The sequence below is a fragment of the Dermacentor andersoni genome, chromosome 3 (genome assembly GCF_023375885.2).
Source record: "Dermacentor andersoni chromosome 3, qqDerAnde1_hic_scaffold, whole genome shotgun sequence".
Classification (NCBI taxonomy): Eukaryota; Metazoa; Arthropoda; class Arachnida; order Ixodida; family Ixodidae; genus Dermacentor; species Dermacentor andersoni.
Window position 1 is genome coordinate 32,279,957 of NC_092816.1, and position 27,544 is coordinate 32,307,500.

The 27,544-nt window shown below is 46.3% G+C and overlaps 1 protein-coding gene across 4 annotated transcripts in view; it reads left to right on the forward strand.

Annotated features, from left to right (window-relative positions):
* The window catches only part of Nep3 (M13 family metallopeptidase neprilysin 3), a 146,331-nt gene that overhangs the window by 59,673 nt on the left and 59,114 nt on the right, over window positions 1–27,544 (forward strand). The window contains exon 1 of one of the 4 annotated variants that reach the window (XM_050169640.3): window positions 8,247–8,397. The exons of the other annotated variants lie outside the window; for them this stretch is intronic. Coding sequence (XP_050025597.1) covers window positions 8,392–8,397 — 6 coding nt within the window. The 5' untranslated portion in view covers window positions 8,247–8,391. Of the gene's footprint in view, window positions 1–8,246; window positions 8,398–27,544 lie in introns of those variants that run through there. 4 annotated transcript variants of the gene reach the window in all.

Sequence of the window (27,544 nt, forward strand, 5' to 3'; positions counted from 1 at the left end):
ATCCTAACTTCAAATTTGTCAATATCGAAACAACAGCTTGTCGAACATCTTGGCGTTGTAAAGCAAGCAAGAGCTCAGCAGAACTTGAATTAAGATGTCTTATGAGGTGACACGTGTGTGTATGCTTGATTTAAAGAAAGAAGAAAAAATGAAAATTCATTTTCACTCGGTTGAGTTATAAGTCTTAGTGGCTTATCAGTTTTCAGATACTGCGTTACATATGTATAACGCAGATCGTCACTCCGTAGCGATGACTTGTACTACACTACAGCGTACTGCGTACGCAGCTGTAAATGATAGTTTCACACTCTCGTGATTTGTGTGCGATGTAAATCAAGAGAAAGATGTGTGATGCTATAGTGGTCCACATCTGCACGGGCTGCCAATGCAGCGTTTCACTCAGCGTAGAATGACGTTGTGATGCTGAGCACAAGGTCCTGGGCTCGATTCTCAACCGCGGCCGCCAAATTCCGAGAGAGAATAAGTCGAAAAGCGCTCGCGAACTTGCATTTAGGTGGACATTAAGGAACATCCAGGCAGCCAAAATTAAACCCGGATCTTCCACTACGACGTCGTTCATCACCCTTCCCCCTCTTCCTTCGTGATAATTTGGGACATTAAGCCCCACGAATCAATCAGTATAGTACATGAATTTGGCTGACTTTCACATCTTTTACTTATTTCTAGCTACCTTCTGGTTTCATAAATTACCATATAATCTTTCACGGCATAGCAAATTCGTTGTATGGAAATTGCCAGCCTGTGTCTAACCACCGTGCAGTTTTCAGAAAATGGAAATAACAAGAATAGATTAAAATATATATAAAAAAAGTCATCACTCACGCTTGGTGAATGTTGCTGCCCAAATGACGTCTAGATATATATATGCCTGACTGACGCGACGCCTACGCACCAGTCTGGCTACTCGATGGAGGCATACAAGATCATCAAGCGCCACCTATTAACCGTCGGCAGTTGCAAGCACCTTAAGCAGTCTGCATTCACGCTTTTAAGCGACGATTAGAAAAAGAAATAACGGCTCTTCCTTTCGTCACGCGGAGCGCTCCACCGTCGTTCATTCATTCAAATAACTTTGTTGAGTGCCCTGCAATTTGGTGGGGTGGGCCTGGACCCCGCCTAGGTTTCGGCCAGGGGTTGTTAGCCCTTGGCGGCTTCCTCGGCTCGCTGGACTGCCCCGTGTCAGACATTAATTCGCCGTGCGTTCGGCTTTGCACGCGTGTGGCCGTGTTCCAGCTGGCGCGAACGCGACAGACTCCTGACGCGCGCGCGCTCGCCACAGCTGTGGCATTTAAGCGATCGCCACGCAAAAGATCACTCGTGCCTCGTCTCACGAGAAAAGATGCGTGCAGCGCCGTGAGAGCTGTACTACACGCCCTGTTTCGGCTAAGGAGACGCGCAATCTGCTGGACAATTATCAAGCAAGAAAATGACATCAAAGAAAGGCACGCGATAATCGAATAATACTGGCAGGCAGTATTCTATATTGAGTATAGTATATTCAATATTGTTAGTTTAAAAAAGATCTCCCCGTTCTTATTATCTACGCCGTATAGTGAAATTAAAATAGCTAAAGAAAGAGGAAAAGTGACACAGACAAAAAGACATGTTTCTTGCCGCAAGTTAAAAAAAAGAACTTGCGGCAGAAAACATGTCTTTTAGCAAGCACCAACTAGGCGAACAAGCAGTCATCTTGGACACGGACAAGACTGAACAACACAAGCGCTCATTCAGCCCTGTCCCTGTCCCTGTCCCCCCACCCCCCTTTTTTTTTCGCTCGTTTTTGCCATATACCGTGAACCGAATAGCCCATAGAGAAGCCTTGTTAAGCTATCCACGTCAATTTAAGCTAGGACAGAGAAAACGTAAGAATTTTTATTTATAACAGTAATATATCATACAAGATGCACTACTGAGTGTTAAATCCGACTTATTTGTCTGCTTTTCCCTTCCACGTTTGGGCAAATCGTGGCACGAGGAAACTACGGCACTGCAGTCTGCAGACAAGGACACACAACTATGGGCCGTCCAGCAGGCCCGGGGTGCGCTCGAAAAGCACAAGTCTCATGACCCACTACAAACGGGCCCAACTGGGGTAGTGCAGAGTAGAGTATAACCCCGGGCCGACGCTTGGCCAGCGTCACGACGCGTTAAACCGTCGTTTGCCGGCACTTTATTAAAGTTATCCCTATCCCTATCCTACGGCGATTTAGCACCTGTTCCAAGAAAGCAAAAGCGCGCTCTCGAACGCTTCAGGAATACTTTGCGCAGTAACGCGCGTGCGGAAGCTCTACACGCCTGTAGTTCTTCTTTAATTGCTGCGACCGCGAGTGTCTCTCCTTGGACACCGTGTGGATACCGTGGCCGGTGTACACATCTGATCGCAGTCGACCAGCACCCACACGCCGGTCAATCGCCGAGCGCACCTGCGAATGAATGGTCACACTCTGGAAGTTTTGTCTCTCATAACAAGATGCCGAATCTGATTCCTCCCATACTGCACGGCATTAGACGGATATAATGTTCCCAGAAAGAACGTGCCGGGTCGTCGGTATTCAGTCACGTTCTAGCAAGCGCGATGACGTGGAAGTGAGTTAAATGCCGAGCATCACTTAGAGGCGGTGCATCTGTCAGAAATTACCAACTGCTTCTGCTCAAGAGGCACCGCTAGACACACGCGGTGCTTCTGTAGCTCGCAACGATGGAGGAAGAATGGCTGCTTCAGGAGCACTGCGACGAATCGGTGAGCGTTAGGCACTGTGCGCTGTGGCACTCCTTTTGTACTTTTTCTTTATACCGCTCGTTCTGTTATCGCCTAAGACGTCGAAATTTCGCGGGCAGCGAGGAAACGTCAGCGTAACGTCGAGGCACGAAGTTCTGCCGAGTAGCTCAATCAATCACGTCTCAGGAACATTCTCATTTCTCCTTTCTGTTTCGAAAGCATTTGTGTTTACTGTATGGGCGGTTTATCGTTTTCGGCGCTTCTTGGGTAAAGTTTTTATTTGTTTCTACAGAAAAAGTTGTTTGTCTTTGTCTTCTCGGTGAACATATTTCTGCAGATAAATTTTAACCAACCTTTCTGATGGATAATTTTTTGCGTCGAGATTACTGTTTTTTCTTTTTTTTTTGGGGGGGGGGGGGGGATATTTGGTTCGCTAATTCTGTTGACGCAGAAACTTTCTGTATGACTAGATGCTGTTATTAAACCCTGTACTTGCATTCGATACACCGAACAACAAGTTTTCGAGAAGCACTGTAGCAAGGACTGATCTTTATACCGTGATATGCGACTATGCCGAACTACGAGAGATTGAACGAGTGAATCTGGAGCGAAAATACAGGGAAAAAAGTTGCTAGATTGATATGACCATGCGTTTGCGTAACTGAATTTGCCCACTTCCCCATCGCAGTGGCGCAAGTCTGCGAGGTCGCTTCTATTCATTATTTATTGAAAACATCGTTGTTGAAGACATTGCATCCTGTTCTTCCGCAGGTGGGACCCTGCCCACAGTATACTTATCAACGCAATATTTTCAACAACGTATCGTGGTATAGATGCAACAATTCGCAATTATTGCGCGTGAGTGCTTCACTGTTAAAAAAAGAAAACGTAATAAATAACGTCACAATAAAGTCTAAATGCACAAGGAGGAAAATTACCCAAATCAATGTGCTAACCGCCATTCCAACTGCAGCTGAAAGGTCGCAGCCTCTGTGTTCCATTTACTAATATATATATATATATATATATATATATATATATATGTGTGTGTGTGTGTGTGTGTGTGTGTGTGTGTGTGTGTGTGTGTGTGTGTGTGTGTGTGTGTGTGTGTGTGTGTGTGTGTGTGTGTGTGTGTGTGTGTGTGTGTGTGTGTGTGTGTGTGTGTGTGTGTGTGTGTGTGTGTGTGTGTGTGTGTGTGTGTGATGTGTGTGATTTGGAAGCAAGCAGCGCTGAAAACGAGAGACGAAGCAAGAAATCGTTTTACCAAACAGGAGCGCCCTCTTTTGTGTCTTCCTGTTTGGTTTGGTAAGGCGATTCACTCGTTTTGTACCGTTTCTTGGAGCTGCTCGCATCCAATTCATGTACGAACAAAACAAATTGCTACTCGTGAAGTCGGGACAGAAATGATTGTTTGGCCTTAAGAGGGCTGGCTGGGCTCCGGATACAAGCTTCTTCGGATACAAAAGCCCGGAGACGACTTAGCAACATCGCTATTGAATGCCAGGCTATTCACCCAACAAGACGCGTAGGCAATGTCCATCTTCCAGAAGCGCAGGATGGATGCATCGACCGGTCAGCAGTCGAGATAAGCAAGAGACGTTTAAAGTATTGGAGGAAAGAAAAAGATAGGTGGAAAGAGAGTGATAGAACCGGAGCCGTTACGTGAATATGTAAATGCACAGTATAGAAATCGAGGTTTTAATGAAGAGAGAAAAGATCAAGAAGAGGTGGGCAGGGGGGAATTGGCAAAATGCTGGACTACTATGCATGTGTACGATACCTGGTGTAGGTTAAACAGGCTAGGCAACTGTTTGTCGCGGCCCAAGTTTCAAAGGGCATGCCAATAGACATTATCATCGTGCCGGATCATGAGGTATAGTTTCCCTTCAAATCTGATCGCCGAAGTTTCCGTCGGTGAAAAAAAAAATCGCTTCTGCGGTAAAAAAAAAAAGGCAAGTGTCGCTTGGGCGGCAGGCTGACGCTTGACCTTGATCTCGCCAGGCTCGTCACACCGGAGCGCATGTAGGCTCTCAGTAAGGATCGATGGCCGTCTTAGCTCTCTTGCAATGTTGCTTTCGCTAACCCCTTTCGGCTAAAGCTGAAACAAAATAAAGAACGAGCAACCGGCGTCGTTACTTATTTATTTATTTATTTATTTATATTTCGCGGTTTACGCACTTACTTTAATCTAACTATAGGCTATGTGCTAGAAAACAATCATTATATGAAGCGGGAACACGTAGTCAAATTTTGCGATTGCGCTACGCGAAGCTATGCGTGCGTGATATTCATTCCGACGCATTAAATATTTACGTGCACGGGCACCCCGTAGCAAATCGACAGAAAGTGTCTTACAGACGAATATGTATATATCTATATTTTTTTCTTATACCTTTACACTTCCACCTTAACTCCACAATATGCTATAGCTGGACGGTTTATATAAGATGCCTCGGTAGAAGAATGCCTATGCAGTAGAGGGGAAACAAAAGATAGCGGGGCGCCACTTCATTTGTCTCGAAAACTCTTTCATGCTACAAACACAAAACTGCAAGTGGTTAAAGTTCAACTATAAATAATACACAGAAAAAGCCCAACGCGTTTTCCGCATGCGCATAGCCACGCTGGTATGTGGTCCAGCCCCTCATGCAATTTGTTCTCGCCCTCCCCAAGCTGTGCTTTAGGAGTCCCTTCCCAATTAGGCTGCCGCAAGTGTCGAGTGCCACGTCGGTCCCCTTCCTACTTCCTGCACCGGCAGAGTCTTCAGAAAAGCTATTTAGTAGCGGCTCGTCCGCCTGGGTTTTCGCAGTCGTCGGATTAGCGCTGGGATCAGCCGGCCGCGCGCCCTATAAATCTGCGATTTGTCGGCGTTGCCGATGCGGGGCTTTGCGCGTCCTTAAGAGCGCGAGACCGAAGACTACGAGCTCGAGCGCTCGCGTCCACCGCAAAAAGATGCTAATAACGCGATCGACCGGACTTGGCGACGTCAGCGCGCGAAGTTCTTCAAGGAGCGACTGGTTGGCCAGACGACGAGCAGTTGCGTTACTCGAGGAAAAATAGGGAAAAAGAATTAGTTGGGATGCTGTAGCTGCCACGCTACTCTAGAGACTCTTCCAGGAAGTCAGTGCACTTGCGACATCTGTCTTGCAGCTTTCCAAGTCCTTGCGAATGAAATTCATCCGTCTGCTTGTGCAACCGCCTCATTTGCATAGCAATAGTTGCTTCCAGAACGCTCCCAAATCGTTGCCTTCTTACGGATTATTATTTTTTTCTTTTTGAAATCGGGAAAAGCTGGCAGTCAGAAGGAGCCAGTTCCTGCAAATAGGGTGCATGGGGCATCACTTAAAACCTTGGGAGGTAAGTTTTGCCATTGTGTCACCTGCAGTGTGTAAAGCAGCATTGTCATTGCAAAATGATGACGCCTTTAAAGAGCTTTCTTCGACGCTTTTTCTTAATGCCTTGCCTCGACTTCTTCAATCATTGAAAATGCAGTCATATTATGCATCACTGGTTGAACCTTGTTGGAGATAGTCCACCAGTAGAAATTTTTAATTTTTTTTTTAATTATGGGGTTTTACGTGCCAAAACCACTTTCTGATTATGAGGCACGCCGTAGTGGAGGACTCCGGAAATTTCGACCACCTGGGGTTCTTTAACGTGCACCTAAATCTAAGTACACGGGTGTTTTCGCATTTCGCCCCCATCGAAATGCGGCCGCCGTGGCCGGGATTCGATCCCGCGACCTCGTGCTCAGCAGCCTAACACCATAGCCACTGAGCAACCGCGGCGGGTTCAGTAGAAATCCCTTCGTACATTTACACACGGAACTTCTTTGGACTCAATTCCTCAGGGTGTTACTTTGTCTCGGGATCATTAGAGTAGATCCGTGTTTCATTACCAGTTACTAATTTGTCCAGAAATGTGACTCACTTTATGCAAATTGTTAAAGAACAGCCGCCGATGTCTGCGCCAACTTTCCTGTTTTGTTCAATTGTCAAAAGTTTTGGAATTCACTCTGCTGCAAACTTTCTCACTTCCAAGGCGTTGATAATCGCACAACTTCTCTCACGTAATATTCCCAGATACGTATATCGATACTTTCGGCTGATATTCGGTGGTCCTCTGGGATCACGTCACGGATAGTTTTCGCATTTGTAGACACAGAAGCAGAAACAACTTTTTACTAGATCATCCACTTTTAAAACCGAAACGGTAAATGGTCAAGATTGACAGTCGAACGTTTGACGGTACCATCCACTGTCGCTCAAAGTTTGTGACGTTTCATCGCGGATCTGCTTCGCACGTTTCTCTCCATGAAACAGGTTCTTGATTATAGTGCTGTGCTTTCCTACATTAAACTTCTATGGGGTTGCTTCCAGGCTCACTTTACGGCCTGAAAAAGAAAAATAAGCTGAAAACACAGATAGCTTATTTTCGCCCCAATGAATACAAGCCAATTGGCGAATACACCCTAGAATTCATAGCTATCTAGCGCTCAACAATTATCAGCACCCCGTTAAATAGAAATGCTACTATGGTAAATAATTACACTTCGGAAAAGCCTAATAGGCCCGTACTATTGTGAACGGATGCTTGGTAAGCCAGGAACGATGCGTAGTCAAAGGACAAGTGGCGCCGTCACACTGAAATTCTCGCACCAGCGACCCGTAACGTCATTTATTTAGTCGGCGTCTGTTCGGGGCTAGTTAATTGTTTGCATAATGTATAAAGAAAATTATGTTGCGACCAAGAACGCAAAGATGATCAAACCGGTTGTTTTGGATAACATTTTTTAACGCAATAGCGGCCAAAAAATAAGTATACTTTGATGTCACGTTAATGTTATCAGTGAAGTGAATTGGGCGCGAACGTTAAGAAAGAAGCCAAATAATAATAAAAAAGGCGCAAAGTAGATCCTCCTACAAAACACACCCGCGCACATACCTGCATAGTCCCGCATGCAAGTGGGCGGACGCTGAAGCTTTTATATTTGCGATTCCCGATCATCGGACAGCTAGCTCGACACAACTTCAGTATGCAGAACCATGAACAGACGGTATACAGATGGTGCTGACAGTTGTAAACTACGCTTTCTCGAGAGCCCACGAAGAAGGCTAAAAAGTCAAGGGATTGCAAAACTAAAGCTATCATCAATATGCAAATCGAAGCTGCAGGATATTCAACTCGTAAATACTTTGCCGCGCAAATGTATAAACAGCGTGTGGCCACACAAGTCTCCACTCTCCGCGCCTTCATCTGTTCAGTTTGCACACGGTACACGGAGACACCTTAAGAAAGAAGTACGACCGGCTACAGCGCGCGCTCGATCGAGGCGGCGCGATGTCGCAGGCGCGCGCTATGACGCAGGCTGCAGTCGCGCGACCGACGCGGCGACGGGAGCTGGTGCGCGGCCGCAAAATCAGCGCAAACGCGTAATGTATCTCGAGCGCGCAGCCTGGCGCTGCTATTCCGACGCCGGCGTTGTCATCGTCGTCGTCACCGGCGACAGCGTCGGCAGCGACCGCCGCTGCTGTTGCTGCACGCGGGAATGCACTGCGCTGGACGCAACAGGAGGAAGGAAAGCGGCTCGCGCGAACGCCTAGGCCACTCATCGATCGAGGAAAAAAGGGACGACCGCTGGAACAACCACAATGCCCGTGAGTGTTCGCGACTATCCGCTGTCACCCTTCGCGGCGGCTCGTTTCATGTTCTTTTTTTTTGTTGTTGTTGCTGCCAGCTCGCGCGTCGCATCACTGTGGTTCGCGCCTCTCTCCTCCTCCTCGACGCTTGCCAGGCGCCTCCTCTCCCTCCTCTGTCATCCTCGTTGCCCTTTCGGACGCCATGCTGTCGCGCTCGGGTCGCGAAGAGGCGGCGACGTCTTATTTCTAGGTGGCACGCGGGATCTCGGCGGCCAGCACAGCGCAGCTCGAGAGAGTTTGGGTCCCTTCGAAGATGCGTCGAGAACTCCCCTCGTCTCTGGAACGCGTGCTCCCAACGAAGCCTGGCCCAACGTGACCCACTCTCCCCTGCCCCGAGGACTAACAGTTTCTCGTGCCGCGGGTCTGAAGCGTGTAGCCAGGGAACGGGGGGTTGTGAAGAGTGAGCTGCAGTTCCGCTGCTGCAGAGCGTCCCCTCACACGGGCATTTGCAAGTTCATTTCATCGCTATTACTGCTGCGTATCGCCTCCGTTTCGTTGCCCGATTATACCGTGCCGTAAGGCGTCTTGTATACAAACGGCTTTTTCCCACGGCAAATAGCTGTTTACGCAGCGATAAACTGGGGGGGGGGGGGGGGGGGGAGGCAATGGAACGTGGATAGTTCAAGATATCCTCTGCACAAAGTTTATAGATATGCATTGGCATACACCTGCAGTTGCGGCTGGGGAAATGTATACCATCGGGGACAAATGTACATTTACGAACGCCTTAGTCGTCAAAAACAATAGCACCACAGTCAGAACGCCATGCGCTTAAGGGCTGTGAGCCAACACGCGTGAATCGTCTGTGTATATACGCCGCGAAACTTTCGTATACATAGTCAAACCAAAATCATTCCATTCTTGCTTAATGATTGTGATTTGTATATTAAAGCTATTACGAGCTGGCTCTCTTAACCACTACAGCATCTTCGCTGTATCTGCCACTGGTTCATCACTATATAGGACGGGCTGCTCGATTTCTTTGAAATCACTGGAATCAGTATCGTCTGTACGTGTCACCAGGTCTCTCTATACCTTGACCTTTTCGTTCGTCTTTCGTCCAGTTCGTCTTTTTGTTGCAGCGTGGCATGCCGCGTATTTCTGTCAACAATGATGCAGTAGCTTCTTTCACCACATAAATACTTCTCTGTGCGACAACAGCGGCTTCTGCCGTGGCAATTTATGTGCTTTTGATCGAAACACACACACACACACACACACACACACACACACACACACACACACACACACACACACACACACACACACACACACACACACACACACACACACACACACACACACACACACACACACACACACACACACACACACACACACACACACACACACACACACACACACACACACACACACACACACACACACACACACACACACACACACACACACACACACACACACACACACACACACACACACACACACACACACACACACACACACACACACACACACACACACACACACACACACACACACACACACACACACACACACACACACACACACACACACACACACACACACACACACACACACACACACACACACACACACACACACACACACACACACACACACACACACACACACACACACACACACACACACACACACACACACACACACACACACACACACACACACACACACACACACACACACACACACACACACACACACACACACACACACACACACACACACACACACACACACACACACACACACACACACACACACACACACACACACACGCACGCACGCACGCACGCACGCACGCACGCACGCACGCACGCACGCACGCACGCACGCACGCACGCACGCACGCACGCACGCACGCACGCACGCACGCACGCACGCACGCACGCACGCACGCACGCACGCACGCACGCACGCACGCACGCACGCACGCGCGCGCGCACGCACGCACACGCACGCACACGCACACGCACACGCACACGCACACGCACACGCACACGCACACGCGCACACGCACACACGCACACGCACACGCACACGCACACACGCACACGCACACGCACACGCACACACGCACACGCACACGCACACGCACACACGCACGCACACACACGCACACACGCACGCACGCACACACACGCACGCACGGACACACGCACGCACGCACACACACGCACGCACGGACACACACACACACACGCACGCACGGACACACACACACACACACACGCACGAACGCACGCACGCACACCAAGTAATCATATGCTGACACGTCTGACTCCGTTTCTTGCCTTTAGCTTCCAATAACGTGCATATCTCGCGTAGCGACAATTTGTCTAGGACGCAAATCCTTATGCGTGATCGCTTCTCCTTTGCGGCTTTCTTTAAAGCAACGCTGGCACTGTGAAAAGAAGAGAGCGGCTCACTGAGGTTGCCGTTTAATATGGCAAACGACACATCGGGCGTTGTGAGATAGGTTGCTTTTTTTGTGTCTTTCTTGGTCTTTCATTGCTCATTTCTTTCTTTCTTCCTTTCTTTCTTTCTTTCTTTCTTTCTTTCTTTCTTCCTTTCTTTCTTTTTTTCTTTCTTTCTTTCTTTCTCTTTGGTCGGGATTGGCGCCTAAGAACTTGCAACGGCTGCAATCTCCTCTTGGCAGACGGGCTCAGGTCTACGCGGCACGATTGCAAATGGACTGCTTTATATTCCTAGGGGATAGGCGCAAACAGCGAGGATTCACGCTAAGAATCGCTGTACTGGAAACGCGCAGTATTCTTGTCATGCATTTTTCTTTTATTTGCTGCTTTCGTTCTTCCTCCCGGCACCTCTACACGCGCGAGTTGCTCGGTCCAACTATCTTGCTCCTCTCTCGTTCCGCTATCGGACCGACGAAAAAAAGAAAGAAAGAAAGCGCACGCACTATTCGTGACAACCACCGTCGAATGCAACGAACGGGATCCTTTGTATACTATATAGTGGTACGAATGCATCGCCCGACTGCATCGAACGACTAGCGATTGAAACTGGAACGCATTGCAAGTACACGCGCCACGGTTATAATGCAATGCATAGGCTAACCTTATAGCGTGACGGGCAATTCAGTTGAGTATAACGCTGGAACTATAGCTAACCAAACGGCTGTCCGGGATTTCTGCCTTCATCGATCATAGGTAAACTGAAGCTTCGGACGACGCTTTTTCTTCTATCGAAGGGACGTACGGGCGAAATGTGTGACTTGGCGAGCTGCCTTTTTGTTTTATAGCTATAGACGCGTACATTGTCAATGCGATGGAACCCATGACAAAAAAAGAAAGATAACTGGAATTGACGGGCCATACCCAGACCTTTCAGTTACTCTTTGTGTTACTTAGCTTTAGCATTGCGCGCTTGTGTGCGTGCGTGCCCGCAAGCGCGCACGTACGCAAGCACGCAAGTGTGCTTGTGTGCACACAAGTACATATGTGTGCGAGAGAGAGAAACCAGAGCGAGGAGAAGAAGCGAAGGGCAGTGAGCTCAATTACAGACAGATACGATTCGCTATGACCTGCAGTGAGTGCAGGGAAACTGGACTTACACAGAGAAAAGTAAAGGGGAAAAATGCAACACCGGCGTAAATCGCACTTATAAATTTCAGGTAGTACACGCACACACGAATACCCCAAAAAGTGGACTGAAGGCTAGCCACCACCGCAGCTAATTGGTAGGGCATCGCAGGTGTAATGCGGAAAATGTGTAGTCGGCTCCAACCAGCGGCAAGCTTTTTTTTTCTTTTGTTTTTGTTCACTTTAATCAGCCCCGTTACCTTATAATTTCTACATTACCGTTAAAGCACAGGTAACTTCCACTATACCTTCCTTGGTATCACTGTCTGCTGGCTTCCTGCAGTTGAATCTAACAAAAAATCGAGCACCTAGATTTTTTTTGTTAGACTGAGCCGCATGAAGCTCTCCGCATTTTCTCGTCGATCTGGAGAAAGAGAGAGAGAAAGAGAGAGATAAACTTAGGGATGCGCTGAAGATGCTAACCCAGCTGATAGGCTGGCATGGTACTCCTTGTGCGGGGTGATAATTATGGAATGCATGGTGAACACATAAACACACAATAAAAAAAAAATATGGGGTTTTAGGTGCCAAAACCACTTTCTGATTATGAGGCACGCCGTAGTGGAGGACTCTGGAAATTTTCACCACCTGGGGTTCTTTAACGTGCAGCTAAATCTAAGTACACGGGTGTTTTCGCATGTCGCCCCCGTCGGAATGCGGCCGCCGTGGCCAGGATTCGATCCCGCGACCTTGTGCTCAGCAGCCCTAAACACACAATTGGGAAGTGACACATAACACTGTCAAACAGCATTTTTGCCATTTACAGGTCTAGGTCTCAGGAATAGTCGAAACAATGAGGCCTCGTACAGTGAGTCCTAGCCAGCTCCCGCGCGTTTCAAGCATTTGGTGTTGATACGACGTTAGATGTTTTTAAAGATTCTGGACTTCGGAATTCTGGAGTTTTCGCGAAACACAGTTCTTATGGCCCGATTTTCGCACTTCGCTCTAACCAAACTTCTCATAATGAGGCGCGTAGGGTATCAATAAATATCGAGATAACAATAAATAAGCACGAGATGCACACGATAGAGAGAGAGCGATATATATATATATATATATATATATATATATATATATATAGAGAGAGAGAGAGAGAGAGAGAGAGAGGAATTTAAGGAAAGGCCGCGAGGTCTAGCAGACGCACGTCTCGTTTGCTACCCTGCGTAGGTTAAAGAGGGCTTAGGGATGAAAAGAAATAAAAATGACAATAAGGATGTCGCTTCGTCCGACGGTGTCATTCGAAACTACAGTCGCTCACTGAGGTCTGATGACTTTAGGAAAGTATCGTTCTGGTTTTGTGAGGCATGTGGCCATATCGTCCAAGTAATTTTGTCCTCATGAATGATCTTGCAACGAGCTTACCTATACGTAGTGTGATGTATAAGATGCTGGCGGATATAGCGGGTACGGATAAAGAGGAAATGTTCGACAGGCTCCTCACGCCCGCAACTGTCGCAGGAAGGTGCACATGCGAAAGTTCACCCTGCCTGCGTCCTCCCAGGTACAGTACTGTTGTCGCTGCGTAAGAACTACCTCGCAGTACGAACTAGGGAGTTTATTCCATCCATCAGGCAAGTCTGAAAAGCTGGTGGATGGAATAAACTTTACTGGCACGTGGTGCCATTCCCATTGGTGAGTGAGTTTCTTATTCCAGGAAACAGCGGCTCTCTGCCGCTAAACACAGGTTTACTTTACACCGTCCAAAAAAAAAAAAAAAAAAATGCGGGCCTCGAGAAGGAACATTGGAGTTTGTACTTCTACGAGATAACGGAAGTGATTAAAAAGTCAACGATCATACACTGCTGAGATATACAACACGCGGTATGTGCAACGCTGTTACTGCCGCAGGCAAGGTAACGTTGACAAACAACAAATTCGCCGTGCGTTTTCACGGAAAACACTCGCGCGTTCCCGCAGCTATAATACGATGAGCGAGGCGACGCGTCCGGAATAATTGCGCGATAATATGATTACGGAGCAGCCGCGGAAGCTGCTGCCTGCGTTGTTCTTGCGCAGAGGCGCCAAATTCCGCGCCCGCAACCAAGGGACTCCAGCGCCCGTAACCAGGGACAGTTGTTTGTTTATTTTGCTCTTGTAAGTTTACATCGTCAGCTTCCCCCAAACAACTTATTTCAGGCTTGCAGCGTCATAACATAACCAGCGAACGTAAGTGTTTCTCCGCCTCGAGGGTGTTTCTCTTCTTTCTTTTTCGGTTCCTTTGCTCATTGCAGTTTTTCTTCGGTCTCTGCTGCACAGCCTTTATTGCTGTGCGATGTCACTACGAGTTTTGGGCACTGACTCCCGTCCCTAATTTAATTTTGCCCGCCTGTTCCGCACTACAACGCACCCTGGCAAGAGAACTGACTACATGCGTACAGCTTCTGCCTATGCGGTGTATAAAACGTGCAGCCTAAAGCCATATTTAGGCGCATCGAAAGAAAGAAGAAAAAAATAAGGGGGCGGGAAAGCGGGTAGGCGTGAATTCAGAAGAAACACGAGCACAGCGTCGTGCTGGAATGCTTCCTCTATATTTGTCGCTTCTTTCTTTCTCATTTTTTTTAAGGCTTTATTTTACGCTGCCAGTACGTCTCAAAAGTGTTGCTAACAAGCTCAAATTTTAGCGATTTGAAGTATACAAACAAACATACAAGAAAAATAAAAGACATTGGAAGCTTCACGTACGTCGTGCACCTGGTGTGATCTTCGTGCGCGCAATCTTGAACAGGAATTGAATTGTCTAGGTTACGCGCTGCTAGAACTCTTGAAGCAATTTTTTTCGCGCTTTGTATAAATTCAATCAAATTCTGAATTCTAAAGGTATGTATGTATGTATGTATGTATGTATGTATGTATGTATGTATGTATTTATTTATTTATTTATTTATTTCATACATACTGCTAGCCTCCATTTTGAGGCTGTTGCAGGACATGGGAAGATACATTGCATCAAAATAAGAATGACAAACTTATACACTTGTTAGTATTGTGGTTTACAAGTAGACGTAGTTGAGTAATACAACAAAGGGTGTGACCTTCCTGAGTCAGTTTAAAGGTTAATGAACAGAAATACAGAAGCATAAGATAAACAACAAAAAAGTACATCAAAACCAAAAAATGCGGGGTCTGCAGGCGATACTGGTAAATCAAGATGCGCATTCATAGACATATTTTTCCATCATAGGAAGGAAATCGTCAGGTGAGCAAATTATGATATCACTAGGCAATGAATTCCAGTCTCTGATTGTCTGGGGAAAGAAAGAATACCTGAATGTGTCTGTGTGGAACCTGTATTCAATTAAATGTTTATGATGTTTAGTTCTAGTGTTTCGCTGCTCAGTGAAAGATACATATGCACCACTGTTTAATTTGTAGACCCCGTTAAGGAGGTGGAACAGAAACTTGAGACGTAAGTATTTCGCACGCTTGTAAATAGTCGGGAGACAAGCTTTATCGAGGAGTTCTGTCGGAGAATCATTACGGTTGTACCTATTATAAATGAATCTGATGGCTTTTCTTTGTATTGTTTCTAGGCGTTTTATGCATTGTTTGGTATGTGGTGACCAGCAGGTAATACCATATTCTAGTATAGGACGAACGAATGAGGTGTAGGCTAGCATCTTAGTGTCTGGTGAGGCAGATTTTAAAGAGCGTTTAAGCGAACAAAGTGTTGTAAATGCCTTAGAAGATATGTGTGACACATGCTTGTCCCATTTCATATCGGATGATAGGACAATGCCCAAATATTTATAATCATCGACTATCTTTAATTTTTGCTGTTCGATCGTGTAGGTGAATTCTAGAGGGGTTCTTTTTCGGCTTACTCTCATAAAAACAGTCTTGTCTAAATTAATCTTCATTTGCCATGCCTGACACCAATTTGCTACTTGCGCAAGCTCGTGATTTAGTATTACTTGATCATTATGGTTCCTAATCTCCCTATATATAATGCAATCATCTGCAAACATGCGCATTGTTGATTTTATGTTATCTGCCATGTCGTTGATGTATAGTAAGAAAAGAATTGGTGCTAAGACTGTTCCTTGTGGTACTCCGGATGACACTTCTACCCAATCAGATTGCTGACTTTCAATTTCTACGTACTGTTGCCGACCTGCAAGATAAGCTTTTATCCAGTTTATTATGCTGCCAGATCCGAGAATGTGTTGTAGTTTGCCCAGGAGTTTAGGATGGGATACCCGGTCGAAGGCCTTCGATAGATCTAAGAATATTATGTCAGTCTGCCCGCGGTTATCAATTGTTAGAGCGAGATCATGCACAGTTTGTGTCAGTTGCGTAACAGTAGACAGTCCTTTTCTGAAACCATGTTGGTTGATGCTAAGCAAGTTATTATCTTCCGCAAAGGTTACGATGTGTTTTAGTATGATGTGTTCGAGAATTTTGCAAGATGTGCAGGTTAGCGAAATCGGTCTATAATTTGATGGGCTTGTTGCGTCACCTGATTTGAGAATCGGGACTATCTTTGCTATTTTCCAGTCTTTGGGTACGTCAGACGATTCTAGAGATTTTTTAAAGATAAGTAAGAGGTATTTAGAGACCCATTCTGCGTATCTCTTGAGGAAAGTATTGGGGATCCCATCTTGGCCACAAGATTTTTTAATGTCGATGTTAAGCAGCAGTGAAAGTATACCTGATTCTGTTATCTCTATATCACCAAGTATGTCGCCGGTTCCCCTCGGCTGGTGGTTTAAATCTGGTGAAATTCCGTTGTCTTGTGTAAAAACGGATTTAAAAAAGTTATTAAACTGATTTGCTCTTTGGAAAGCATCCTTCTGCGGCAGATTGCTTTGCTTATGCACGTTCGCGTTGAAATATCTCCAAAATTTTTGAGGAGCCGTCTTGATGAAGTTGCTAAGTGTGACGTTCATGTACGTATGTTTTGCATGGTTTATCGCTACTTTCAACTCATGTGCCAATTTTCTAATTTTGTCAGAGAAACAGGGATTTGATGTCTTACCCTTAAGTTTCCTCAGCCTTGACATTTTACGTTTCATATGTATTATATTCCTTGTGATCCAAGGGTTTCTTTTGTGCACTTTCTTTTTTTTCATGGGTACGAAGTTTGATAAACATTCGTGTACATAGGTCTTAAATTTCGCCCATAATTCATCTACTGTCACAGAATTATCATGGAAAAGACAAGAAAAATTGGGGTAGTGATAATCAAAAAAGTCAAGAATGCCGACATCATCTGCGTTTTTCCAATCATATATTCGTGTGATCAATTTTTCTGAGCGTGCTGACGACGGTAGTGATAGACAACATTTGGTTGCCTTGTGGTCCGAAATTCCGTCAATTATTTCCCATGATATGTCCTCTACAGGAATGTTTTCACTCACAAAAGTCAGATCAAGAATTGTGCTGCTCGACAAAGCGACACGTGTGGGTCGCTGAATGATTTGCCTTAAACCACTATTGAAGGCCATATCAAGTGTCGCCTCAGCGCTGTCCTTATCGATAACACCAGCATCGTACGAATCCCATCTTATACCTGGTAGATTGTAATCCCCCGTAAGAACAACCTTTTTGTCCCCTTGAAGGTGACGCTGCATGTAGTCAGACAAGATATGTAATGGCTCCGGGCCAGAATTCGGTGCTCTGTACATTGTACCAACATAAAGGGAATATACGCCGATCGTGATCCTACAAAAGAGTGCTTCTGCGCCGGTAATGTTAGGTAGCGGTGTGGTCTGAATGTCGTCTTTCACTAAAATCGCGACGCCACCGCCACGTGTACATCTATCCTGACGAAGAACTATATAACCTGGGGGAAATATATTGTTTGTCAAGATACATGATGACAGCCAAGTTTCACTAATGGTTATGATATCCGGTTCATGTTCAAGAGACAAGGCCTCAAGTTCTACCGTCTTATTAACTATACTCCTGGCGTTTATATTAAGAAAAGTTAGTTTTTTCTTAACTTAGCAGGTTGCCGTTCGGCAATTCGAGGAGACTCTTTTTTTACTGGTATTTTCTCGCCTGATTCTTCATCCCATGCAAAGAGTTCATCATTTACTTTGATCTTATCGTAAACGAGTCTGACCTTTTCATGCTTTTCTCTATTAAGTTTGCAACTATCCCAAAGTTTTTTTCTTATATTGCGTACCGCCAGAGAAAAATCTTCGCTGACAGAAATTTTGGAACCCTTCAGTCTAAAACAGTTCTTAAGTATCTTGGCTTTGTCTCTGTAATCGAACAGCTTGAAGATCACGGGGCGCGTTTTGTTAGCCTTCTTCCCTCCCAAGCGGTGAATTCGCTCGAAACCGGAAAACGTTACACCAAGCACTTCTTTAATTAGTTTAGTGCTAACCTCGTGTTCTAGGATTTCCGATGTTTCATCCTCGAGTTCGCTTAGTCCGTAAATAATTAGGTTCGACCGTCTGCTTCGGTTTTCTAGGTCGTCAATTTGACGCATAAATGATTTCATGGTCTTTTCCAGTTGTATGCACTTTTCCTCGATGGTTGACATACGACTTTCAAGTTGTCCTAAAAGATCTAGTTTGGAGTGAATACTTGCTAACGACTCACTTGAACCCTTATTTTCGTTTCTGATAGCGGTGATGTCGGCAGCCATTTTTCTAATTTCAGCAGCAAGTTCCTGCATGTTGGGACCAGGGTTGCTCTCTACATCCCCTCCCAGCAACAACAGGTATCTTAAAGACACTATGCAGTTTCGAAGCAAAGAACACATTTGCCTTGGGCACGGCAGCACAAGAAGAATCAAGCAATTACTACGGTAACATTTGCCAAAACGTTTGCTCACCTGGAGCATGAAGACAAAGGGGTTTGTCAGCCACATATTCATTCCGATGCGACCGTGCCCAATGCTGTACTCGTGGAAGCAGCTGCTATTTAAAGCGGTTGATGTCGATAAGGTTGCCGATGTCGCTGCAGCCATGAAGAAGTGGTGATCCAAACGGAACGGAATGGAAGCCTGAGCGTCGTTGCGCAGACGTTGTCGCGCAGCCCAGTTATCGTCCGTGAACGCGTGGTCACTGCTTTGAGGCTCGTCGATGTGGACTGGACGGGAGGCGACGAGGGCACTCGGCCCAGCCACCAAGAATACAGGAAGCACCTGGAGCATGAAGACAAAGGGGTTTGTCAGCCACATATTCATTCCGATGCGACCGTGCCCAATGCTGTACTCGTGGAAGCAGCTGCTATTTAAAGCGGTTGATGTCGATAAGGTTGCCGATGTCGCTGCAGCCATGAAGAAGTGGTGATCCAAACGGAACGGAATGGAAGCCTGAGCGTCGTTGCGCAGACGTTGTCGCGCAGCCCAGTTATCGTCCGTGAACGCGTGGTCACTGCTTTGAGGCTCGTCGATGTGGACTGGACGGGAGGCGACGAGGGCACTCGGCCCAGCCACCAAGAATACAGGAAGCACCTGGAGCATGAAGACAAAGGGGTTTGTCAGCCACATATTCATTCCGATGCGACCGTGCCCAATATGTATGTATGTATGTATGTATGTAATGTTATGTATGGACATGTAAGGAGGAGAGAAGATAACCGATGGTCATTAAGGGTTACGGAGTGGATTCCAAGGGAAGGGAAGCGTAGCAGGGGTGGCAGAAAGTTAGGTGGGCGGATGAGATTAAGAAGTTTGCAGGGACAAGATGGCCACAATAAGTATATGACCGGGGTAGTTGGAGAGGTATGGGGGAGGCCTTTGCTCTGCAGTGGGCGTAACCAGGCTGCTGCTGCTGCTGATGTATGTATGTATGTATGTATGTATGTATGTATGTATGTATGTATGTATGTATGTATGTATGTATGTATGTATGTATGTATGTATGTATGTATGTATGTGTATGTGTGTGTATGTATGTGTGTATGTATGTATGTATGTATGTATGTATGTATGTATGTATGTATGTATGTATGTATGTATGTATGTATGTATGTATGTATGTATGTAGTTCTGGAGACGCGGTACAATTGAAAGGGCGAAGCGAGCGGCAGGGCCAAGCGTTCGTTTTGAGACGAGCACGCGCGCTCCCCACTGCTGGCGCTCCTCAAAACGCCACCGTCTTGACAGCGAGCGCTCGCTGTCATCGAATGAGATCTGTTAATGTTTGGGTGCGTGATACGCCATGCTTGTTTAGTTGTTAAGCGAATGCTTACAGGAATTTATACAGCCTATAAAACTACGAACCTTACGTCGTTTAATTGTCTGATACTTTGCTACCGCTATCAATGTATTGCCTTTCGAAAGAAACTGCGACATCTCTTTCAGTGGCCTGAGTATGCAGGCTTGACGTGCGTCCGTCAAGCCTGCATACCTTCTTTATTATTTTTTATTTGTTGTTAATTATTTCCTCAACACGGGCACACGCAGGCATCAGTTGTGCAGCTTAAGAGTTAAACACAAGTAGTTTGCTTTAGAAAAAGCGGAAATTCCTTAGCACTGTCGGGTTCTTGCGGAACTCTTGTTTTTTTTTTCTCGCTGGAAAACTTGCCAGAATACAAGAATCAGGATAAGGCACTATCTACAATGACGGTGTCTCGCGTTCCCCGGAGGCTCCTCATACGACCCTTACTCACAGGCGACTCATGACGGAGGCATAGTGCTGAACACAGTTACAAGGTTTCTCCGATGCTCAAGAAGAGGCGCTTCAGGCAATTCTCGTTGGCTACATCGCCAGGAAACGTTGGCGATTTAATGCGGCGCACTCAGAAAATGGGATAACGTCGTCGTCTTGTGATGGAACTTCATTCACTTAATGCGGAGGCGTCGCGGAGAAGCCATTCTGGTCAAGCAACGCCCGTCTGCAGCGAGAGGCCCCTATATAATATCGTATTTACCCGAATTTAGGCTCATAAATAGAAGAAATCGATCTCGGGCTAGTTGGTACATTTCTCTCGAGCTCTAAGTTAGTGCAGCTCAAAGAAATAGGACAAGAAGGAACACAAAACGACGTGAACAGGCACTGTACACGTCGTTTCGTGTCCTTTTTGTACTGTTTATTTGCGCTGCACAAATTTAGTACTCGAGATAATCATATATAGAAATGAATGAATGAATGAATGAATGAATGAATGAATGAATGAATGAATGAATGAATGAATGAATGAATGAATGAATGAAACAGTCCTCTAACGCAAGCCTGCCTACTTCAATTTAGTTGCGTCTTAAAGGGACACTAAAGCGAAACAATAAATCAGTTTAGACTAATGAAGCATTGCTTGAGAACCCTGCAGGCAGTCATTTCAAAAATATAGTTTGATTATTAGATGAGAAAATGAAGGTCCAAGTATGAGTAATTGAATTTCGCGCCGGAACCCCAGCGCCGGTACGTCAGCGTTACGTCAGGGATTCCAAAGTATGTTTTCACATTTGGGCCGCGTTGGCTGAATAAAGGTTCCCAAAACTTGCCATGTTTAATATTTGGTTCCTTTAGAACTAGTCAATTTGTACCGCTATATGTAATTAGTAGGCCCTAGAAGATGCCATCAAAATCCAAGACGTCACAACCCCCCAGGTGCGGGAAATTAAGTAGGCGTCGCCACCCGTATTTCGTTCTTGCGCTTTTTCTGGCTTACCAAACGTCTTATGGTTGTAAGAGTGGTGTTTTTGGTGTTGTAGAACGGTAATTTACTGATGCAGAAGAAATAATTTTTCACTTTAGTGCACCTTTAAGGAACCCCAGGGCCTGGAAAATGCCATAATAATATTCTTATGCCATTATTTCTTGTATTTTCTCGGACCTCTCGTCTGGAGTCCATGTGGCTCGCCACCAACGTTGTCGCTGGAGTTACTGTATAGGCTACCTGTGGAAGCCATATGCAGTAACCCTAGATTTCACTGGAATCGGCCGGCTGTGACGGCTGGAGGATAAGAAATGAATACAATCGAACGAGAGAGAGAGAGAGAGAGAGAGAGAGAGGACAAGGACAGGAAAGGCCAGGGAGGTCAACCAGACGAGCGGCCGGTTTGCTACCCTACACTGGGTGTGGCGTAAAGGGAAATAAAAAGAGGAAAAAAGTGAGAGTGAGCACTGAGTGCGTGTGTGAGGATGCAAAGGGACACTATAACCGGTGCCAGTGACTGGTGTGGCCACGCTCCGAGTATCTTTGATTATATCGGTCCAGGCGGTTGACACACACACACACACACACACACACACACACACACACACACACACACACACACACACACACACACACACACACACACACACACACACACACACACACACACACACACACACACACACACACACACACGCACGCACGCACGCACGCACACACACACACACACACACACACACGCACACGCACACGCACACGCACACGCACACACACACACACACACACACACTTGCATAACGAATGCAGATGGGATAAAGAAGTACAAAAACCCACAAATGAATCAGTCGTCTTCCTTTAGGAAAGCAACTAAGCTCAGGCAATATTCGGAAGGAAAGATAGAACGGAATAGCATACATTAGAACGCCAAGTATGCTTGATATTATGGTTGGTTGCGATTGAAGAAAAAAAGTGGAAGTTGGGGCAACTTGTGTAATGCCCGGAGGAGATGACCGCTGATATACCAGAGTCGCAGAATGGAACCCAACGGAAAGGAAGCGCATTATAGGGGGCCATATAGTAGATAGGATTAGGCTGAGCAATGCGATCAAGAGATTTGCAGGCGTGGTACGTCAGTCAGCGGACGAGAGAAAGGGGACATCCGGAGCTAATTGGGAGATACCCGTTCGATCTACTTGAATTGGACATAAACAGGGTGATACCGGCATGATCACGAAGATGATGATGAAGAAGAAGAGGACTATCGGCTGCCTTACCGTATACTACTTTAACGCTCCCCATTGCTCAAATAGTTGCACCAAGTAACCCAACAGTTTACTATGCTGAAGTGCAGGTGAAAGTGGTGCGGGAAGGCAGTAAAGAAATTGAGGGAAGACAGTTTCTCAGCTGTCTTTCCGTACCGTTTTATAGCTCTCCTTAAAGGAAAATTATCTGCACACCTAATTTTCTGCTCTCCTTCATATCATTTTGCTGAGCTTTAAAAGTCTACTTAATTCAGTTTTGCCTGCATCCCTCAATTCATGGTCATTCTCTCTTAGTGGGTATGTGCCACAGTTGGAGCTGCTGCTGCTGATGATGATAATAATAATAATAATAATAATAATAATAATAATAATAATAATAATAATAATAATAATAATAATAATAATAATAATCAGGCCGTCATTGAACATAGATTTTCCTACAAAAAATACTAGAGGGAACTCTGGCACTGCGACCATTCTCTTATTATGGGAAGGATCAGGCAGTACATGGACTCGTCTGAACTTCGTCTTCATGGCGTTATTATTGCGAAAGCATTATATGTCCGATGAGGCAGAAAAGTCGGCGTTGTTCGCAACGAGTGGTGACAAATATCATCATCATCAGTGACGTCATCAGCGTCTTGTATGATGTCAGTAGTGATGCCGAATTAAAGTTACAACAAATTAGAGTAAGGCGACTAAAGGTGCAGTAAAGTGAGTGAGGGTGAATTAAAGTGGATTAAGGCGGATTAAAGTCGATTAGAATTGGTACAAATTAGATCAAGGTGGATTAAGGTTGGTACAGATTAGACCAAGGTGGATTAAGGTGAATTAGAGTGAATTAAGGTGGAATAATGTGGAATATTATGGATTAAAGGGGAATAATGTCGGTACAAATTAGAACAAGGTGGATTAAGGCAGAGTTGTGAAGGGCACGTGGCAATATATGACGTCACGTATTATGAACGTAACCAATTAATTAGAGAAGTCATAATAATTTCGCATTCAAATCACGTAAGCATACGAAGTGACTGTCCATATTTTATTACACTTTACGTTCCTGAATTTCCAAGCGTTTATATTCGTCTTGAGAAACGCGTGAAACCAATAACTTTCTGCGCACACGCCTAATCATTGCGAATAGTTGCATTTATGAAGCACTAGCCTGTTGAAAACGACCAATTTGCAGTCACAAAGCCGCTTGAAACCATAATGACGAAGCTGGTACTCCGTCTCACAAGCCGCATGCAGCGCTGTCGAAGGTACGAGGCGTACACAGGCAACATCCTTGCACAGCGGAATGTAGTTTCGGGTGTAATTGCTTCATTATTGGGATAATTAGAGAGTTTTGTTTTTAGCTTTGCACGTGATGCGTTACAGCAGCACGTGACACGTCAGGACTTCTGCGCACGTACTATGCCGTATACCGCGAATTCAGCAAGCCGTTCAGCACACGATGCAGCACGGATGAACGCATCTCGAAGGTCATTTGGCCATCTTATTGGCTAAGGAGCCCTGTAGGTTTAACAGCGCTGTGCAAACGACTTGTGAGCTTCACTGCCATACTTGCAGCTTTGGTAGACAAGCTGGCGCCAGCGCCCCCACCCCCCCTTCCAGTAATTTTTTTATAGTAAACTAAACATCATCGATGGGCCAGTACTTTATTTTTTAACCTTAGCACCGTCAGATGGCCGCGCCGGGAATGCGAATGCGGGTGCCCCTACTGGCTTTTGCATTCTCTAATGCTAAAGCTCGTGTGCGCGAAAAGAGTATGCACGCGGGTGAGCACAGGGCGGCAGAGCGACCCCACAGGCTGACACCAGCGGTGCGGCGTGTGAAGGAAGGCTCTTCCGGCGGTGAGCCGGAACTGTGACAGGCGTCACTCGGCGGGAACGTGATTTGATTTTGAGAGGCTCTTGCAGACCGTCTCGCAGAAGACCGCGCAGAAAAAAACCAGGAAGAGCGTCTGGCGAAGGAAAGAGCCGCATGGGGCCGCCAGCTGACGCGCGAAATTGGCGCGACTCCAGCAGGAGAGACAAAAAAAGGGAGACATACGAATGGAAAGACTAAAGCAAGAAAACAGGAAGAAGGAAAGGAAAGAGAGATAGAGAGAGAGAGAGAAAGATTAAAAAGAAAAAAAAAACACGAGAAAACGGTGGTCCACGCATCTCGTCGATTGCCGGCCGGTACTGTCAAGAAAAGAAGGAATGTCAGCAGAAACGTTGCTTTCTTTTTCATTCGTTCGGCTTCGTCGGCTCCTCTTTCATATAACTCCATCGGCGTCCTGTTCTCGACCGAGCTTTTTACCTTTCTATAGTTTGGGAGGAAATGAAGTTTATGTAATGGAAAACTAACGCAGCGGCTACGCTGCTGGTGGCCTCGAAGAGATCCATATCTCCTAGCGCGGCTGGCGTGTGTGGCAGGTGGTGTTTCTCCGAAGCCCCTTACGGTCACAGGATCTAAATTCGATGGCCGCAGAAGGGTACGCGGCAGTGACGGATGGGCGACGCGAAGTCTCATTGAAAATGCTTTCTTCCGCGGTTTTGACGCGGATAAGTGCGCGCTGTGTGTTCGCAGCAGAGAAGTTCGCGCGACAGTGTAGTGTAACGGATGGTGCGATCCTTGACACTTGCGGACGCGTCGAAGTGCTTGCGTCGGGCTCTCATGGGCCAAATTTAGTTGAAGGAGGAAAATCGAGTGTTTGTGGCGCGGTTGTTTTTACGGAATGTACGAAACCGTTTGAGTTGAAGACCTCAAAACATTTCCAAGCTTTTTCATCGGGGAATTGCGCAAAGGGGAGTGTAGAAGGCCGCTGCGCTCACAATATGAACGTAACGGAGATTTAAAGGTTATTCCTCGTCGCAGGGCAGGCAAAAAAAAAAAAATTGAGAACACGAAAATTGCTGTAAAGTACTAAAGACAATCTAAAGAAGCACGAACAAAATACACATTCAAAGTGCCGTACACGCAGCTTTGTAGCCTGCGTGGAGGTCAACCGTATATAGCCCTACATATGATTTCCGAGCGCGCGAATTCCCAATGGGGAAACCATTGCTGGAATCGATTGTTTGCGTACAGCTACGCTGCACCGCTCAAATATATAAGAGGCTTGTCTTTCACTGAAAGAACAGCGTTTCGCAATTTCACGATCAAGTTCGCTGCAGAGAAAACATTTCATCACACCAGTGTGATTGATACTTGCGGCAAATTTCCATGAGTTTCATCTCTTAGCCTGATTTTTTTTTAAATTGAAAAAATAAAGAAGAAGAAGATTCAAAAGTTTGACGTTCTCTCTCCCTGCTTCGTGGTGCCAGTGAAGCCGCTATGCTTTTTTCTTTTTCTGCGCGCTCTTTCACTGCAATCCATTTTGCTATCATATATCCCGTCCGAAATTCTGCAGATCCCGCCTGACAATTACGCCAACCGCCAGAAAAAGCGCGCACGACCATTAATTACCAGACCATTTTAATTGTTTTCGTTCGAACAGCCCCGTCCGTGAGCTCCATGGAAAGATTAGAAGTGTCGAATAACCAGCTTATTGATGGTCATTGCAGGAAGCATACATGTGAATTTCGTCTTGATTTGTACTACTGTAGAGCGCATTGTTGTGTTCATATAGGAGTGTTTATATAGGAGTGTTGTGTTCATATATAAACGCTGCGGCACTGCCGTTCGCAGAGGATGACAACAACATTGGATATGTCGGATTGCGCAGTTTGTCTGTCGGATCTTGACCAACGAGGTTCCTTGGCCCTGATCGCGTCGTTACCAGAGGTTTGGAACGAGGACTAGTAACAATCTCGAGACACCTGCGTACGCAATACACCGCTTTCGCGTGACGCTCATTTCTCCCATTCCGCGTCCCTCAAAGCACCGTTGCATCATCGACGTCCAGAAAACGCTGTGGTCGTCGGTTGGTTTACCAGTCTCGCCTTCTGCTCTTACAGCAGACGGCACAGAAAGCAGGGCCGACGAAGCGAAGGTGCCGAAGCACGCTAACTACCGCATCTCGTGCGCCTCGCAACACTACAACACACACATACACACACCAGTGGCCAACTAGGACGACCAGGACCGAGTCGGCAGCGAAGATGTCCGCCTCGCGTGAGGGGCTGCCGCCACGCAGACGGTGCAAAGCGAGTGGCTCGTCGCAGAATGCTTGTTTGTGTCACGAGCCTGGTCACACGAAAAACAAAGAAAAAAGAAAGAACAGAAAGACGGGACAACAATGCGATTCGTTCTTTCGAAAGTTGCGCCCGTTTGCGTGTCGCAATTCAACAGCACCGAGAGAACAACCCGCGAACCGTTGTTGTTCGTATATACGCATTCGTCGCCGCTCGCGTCGGCTAGCTGACTTAATTCGCAGGCTTACGCTGGCGTGCTAATGACACGCGGAAACGCTGGGCACGACGGTCGCGTACACGGAGAAGCAAAAGCGTGTGCATGAAGAGATGAGATGAGAATGGTCGCAGTGTGTAACCTTTGCCGTCTTTCTGCATACGGAAAGAGGCGAGGAAAAAGAAAAGTCGCGACCTGAGCTCTGTAAGGCACAGTTAGCTCGACGAGGGTGGGGAGGGGGCGGCTTGTTCTAACCTTTCTGGGTAAACTTTGACCGCGGCAGTGGCGTGCGCGTTCCACGCGTTTAATTTGCCACGCAAAAGAGAGCGCCATTAGGGCCGTCTT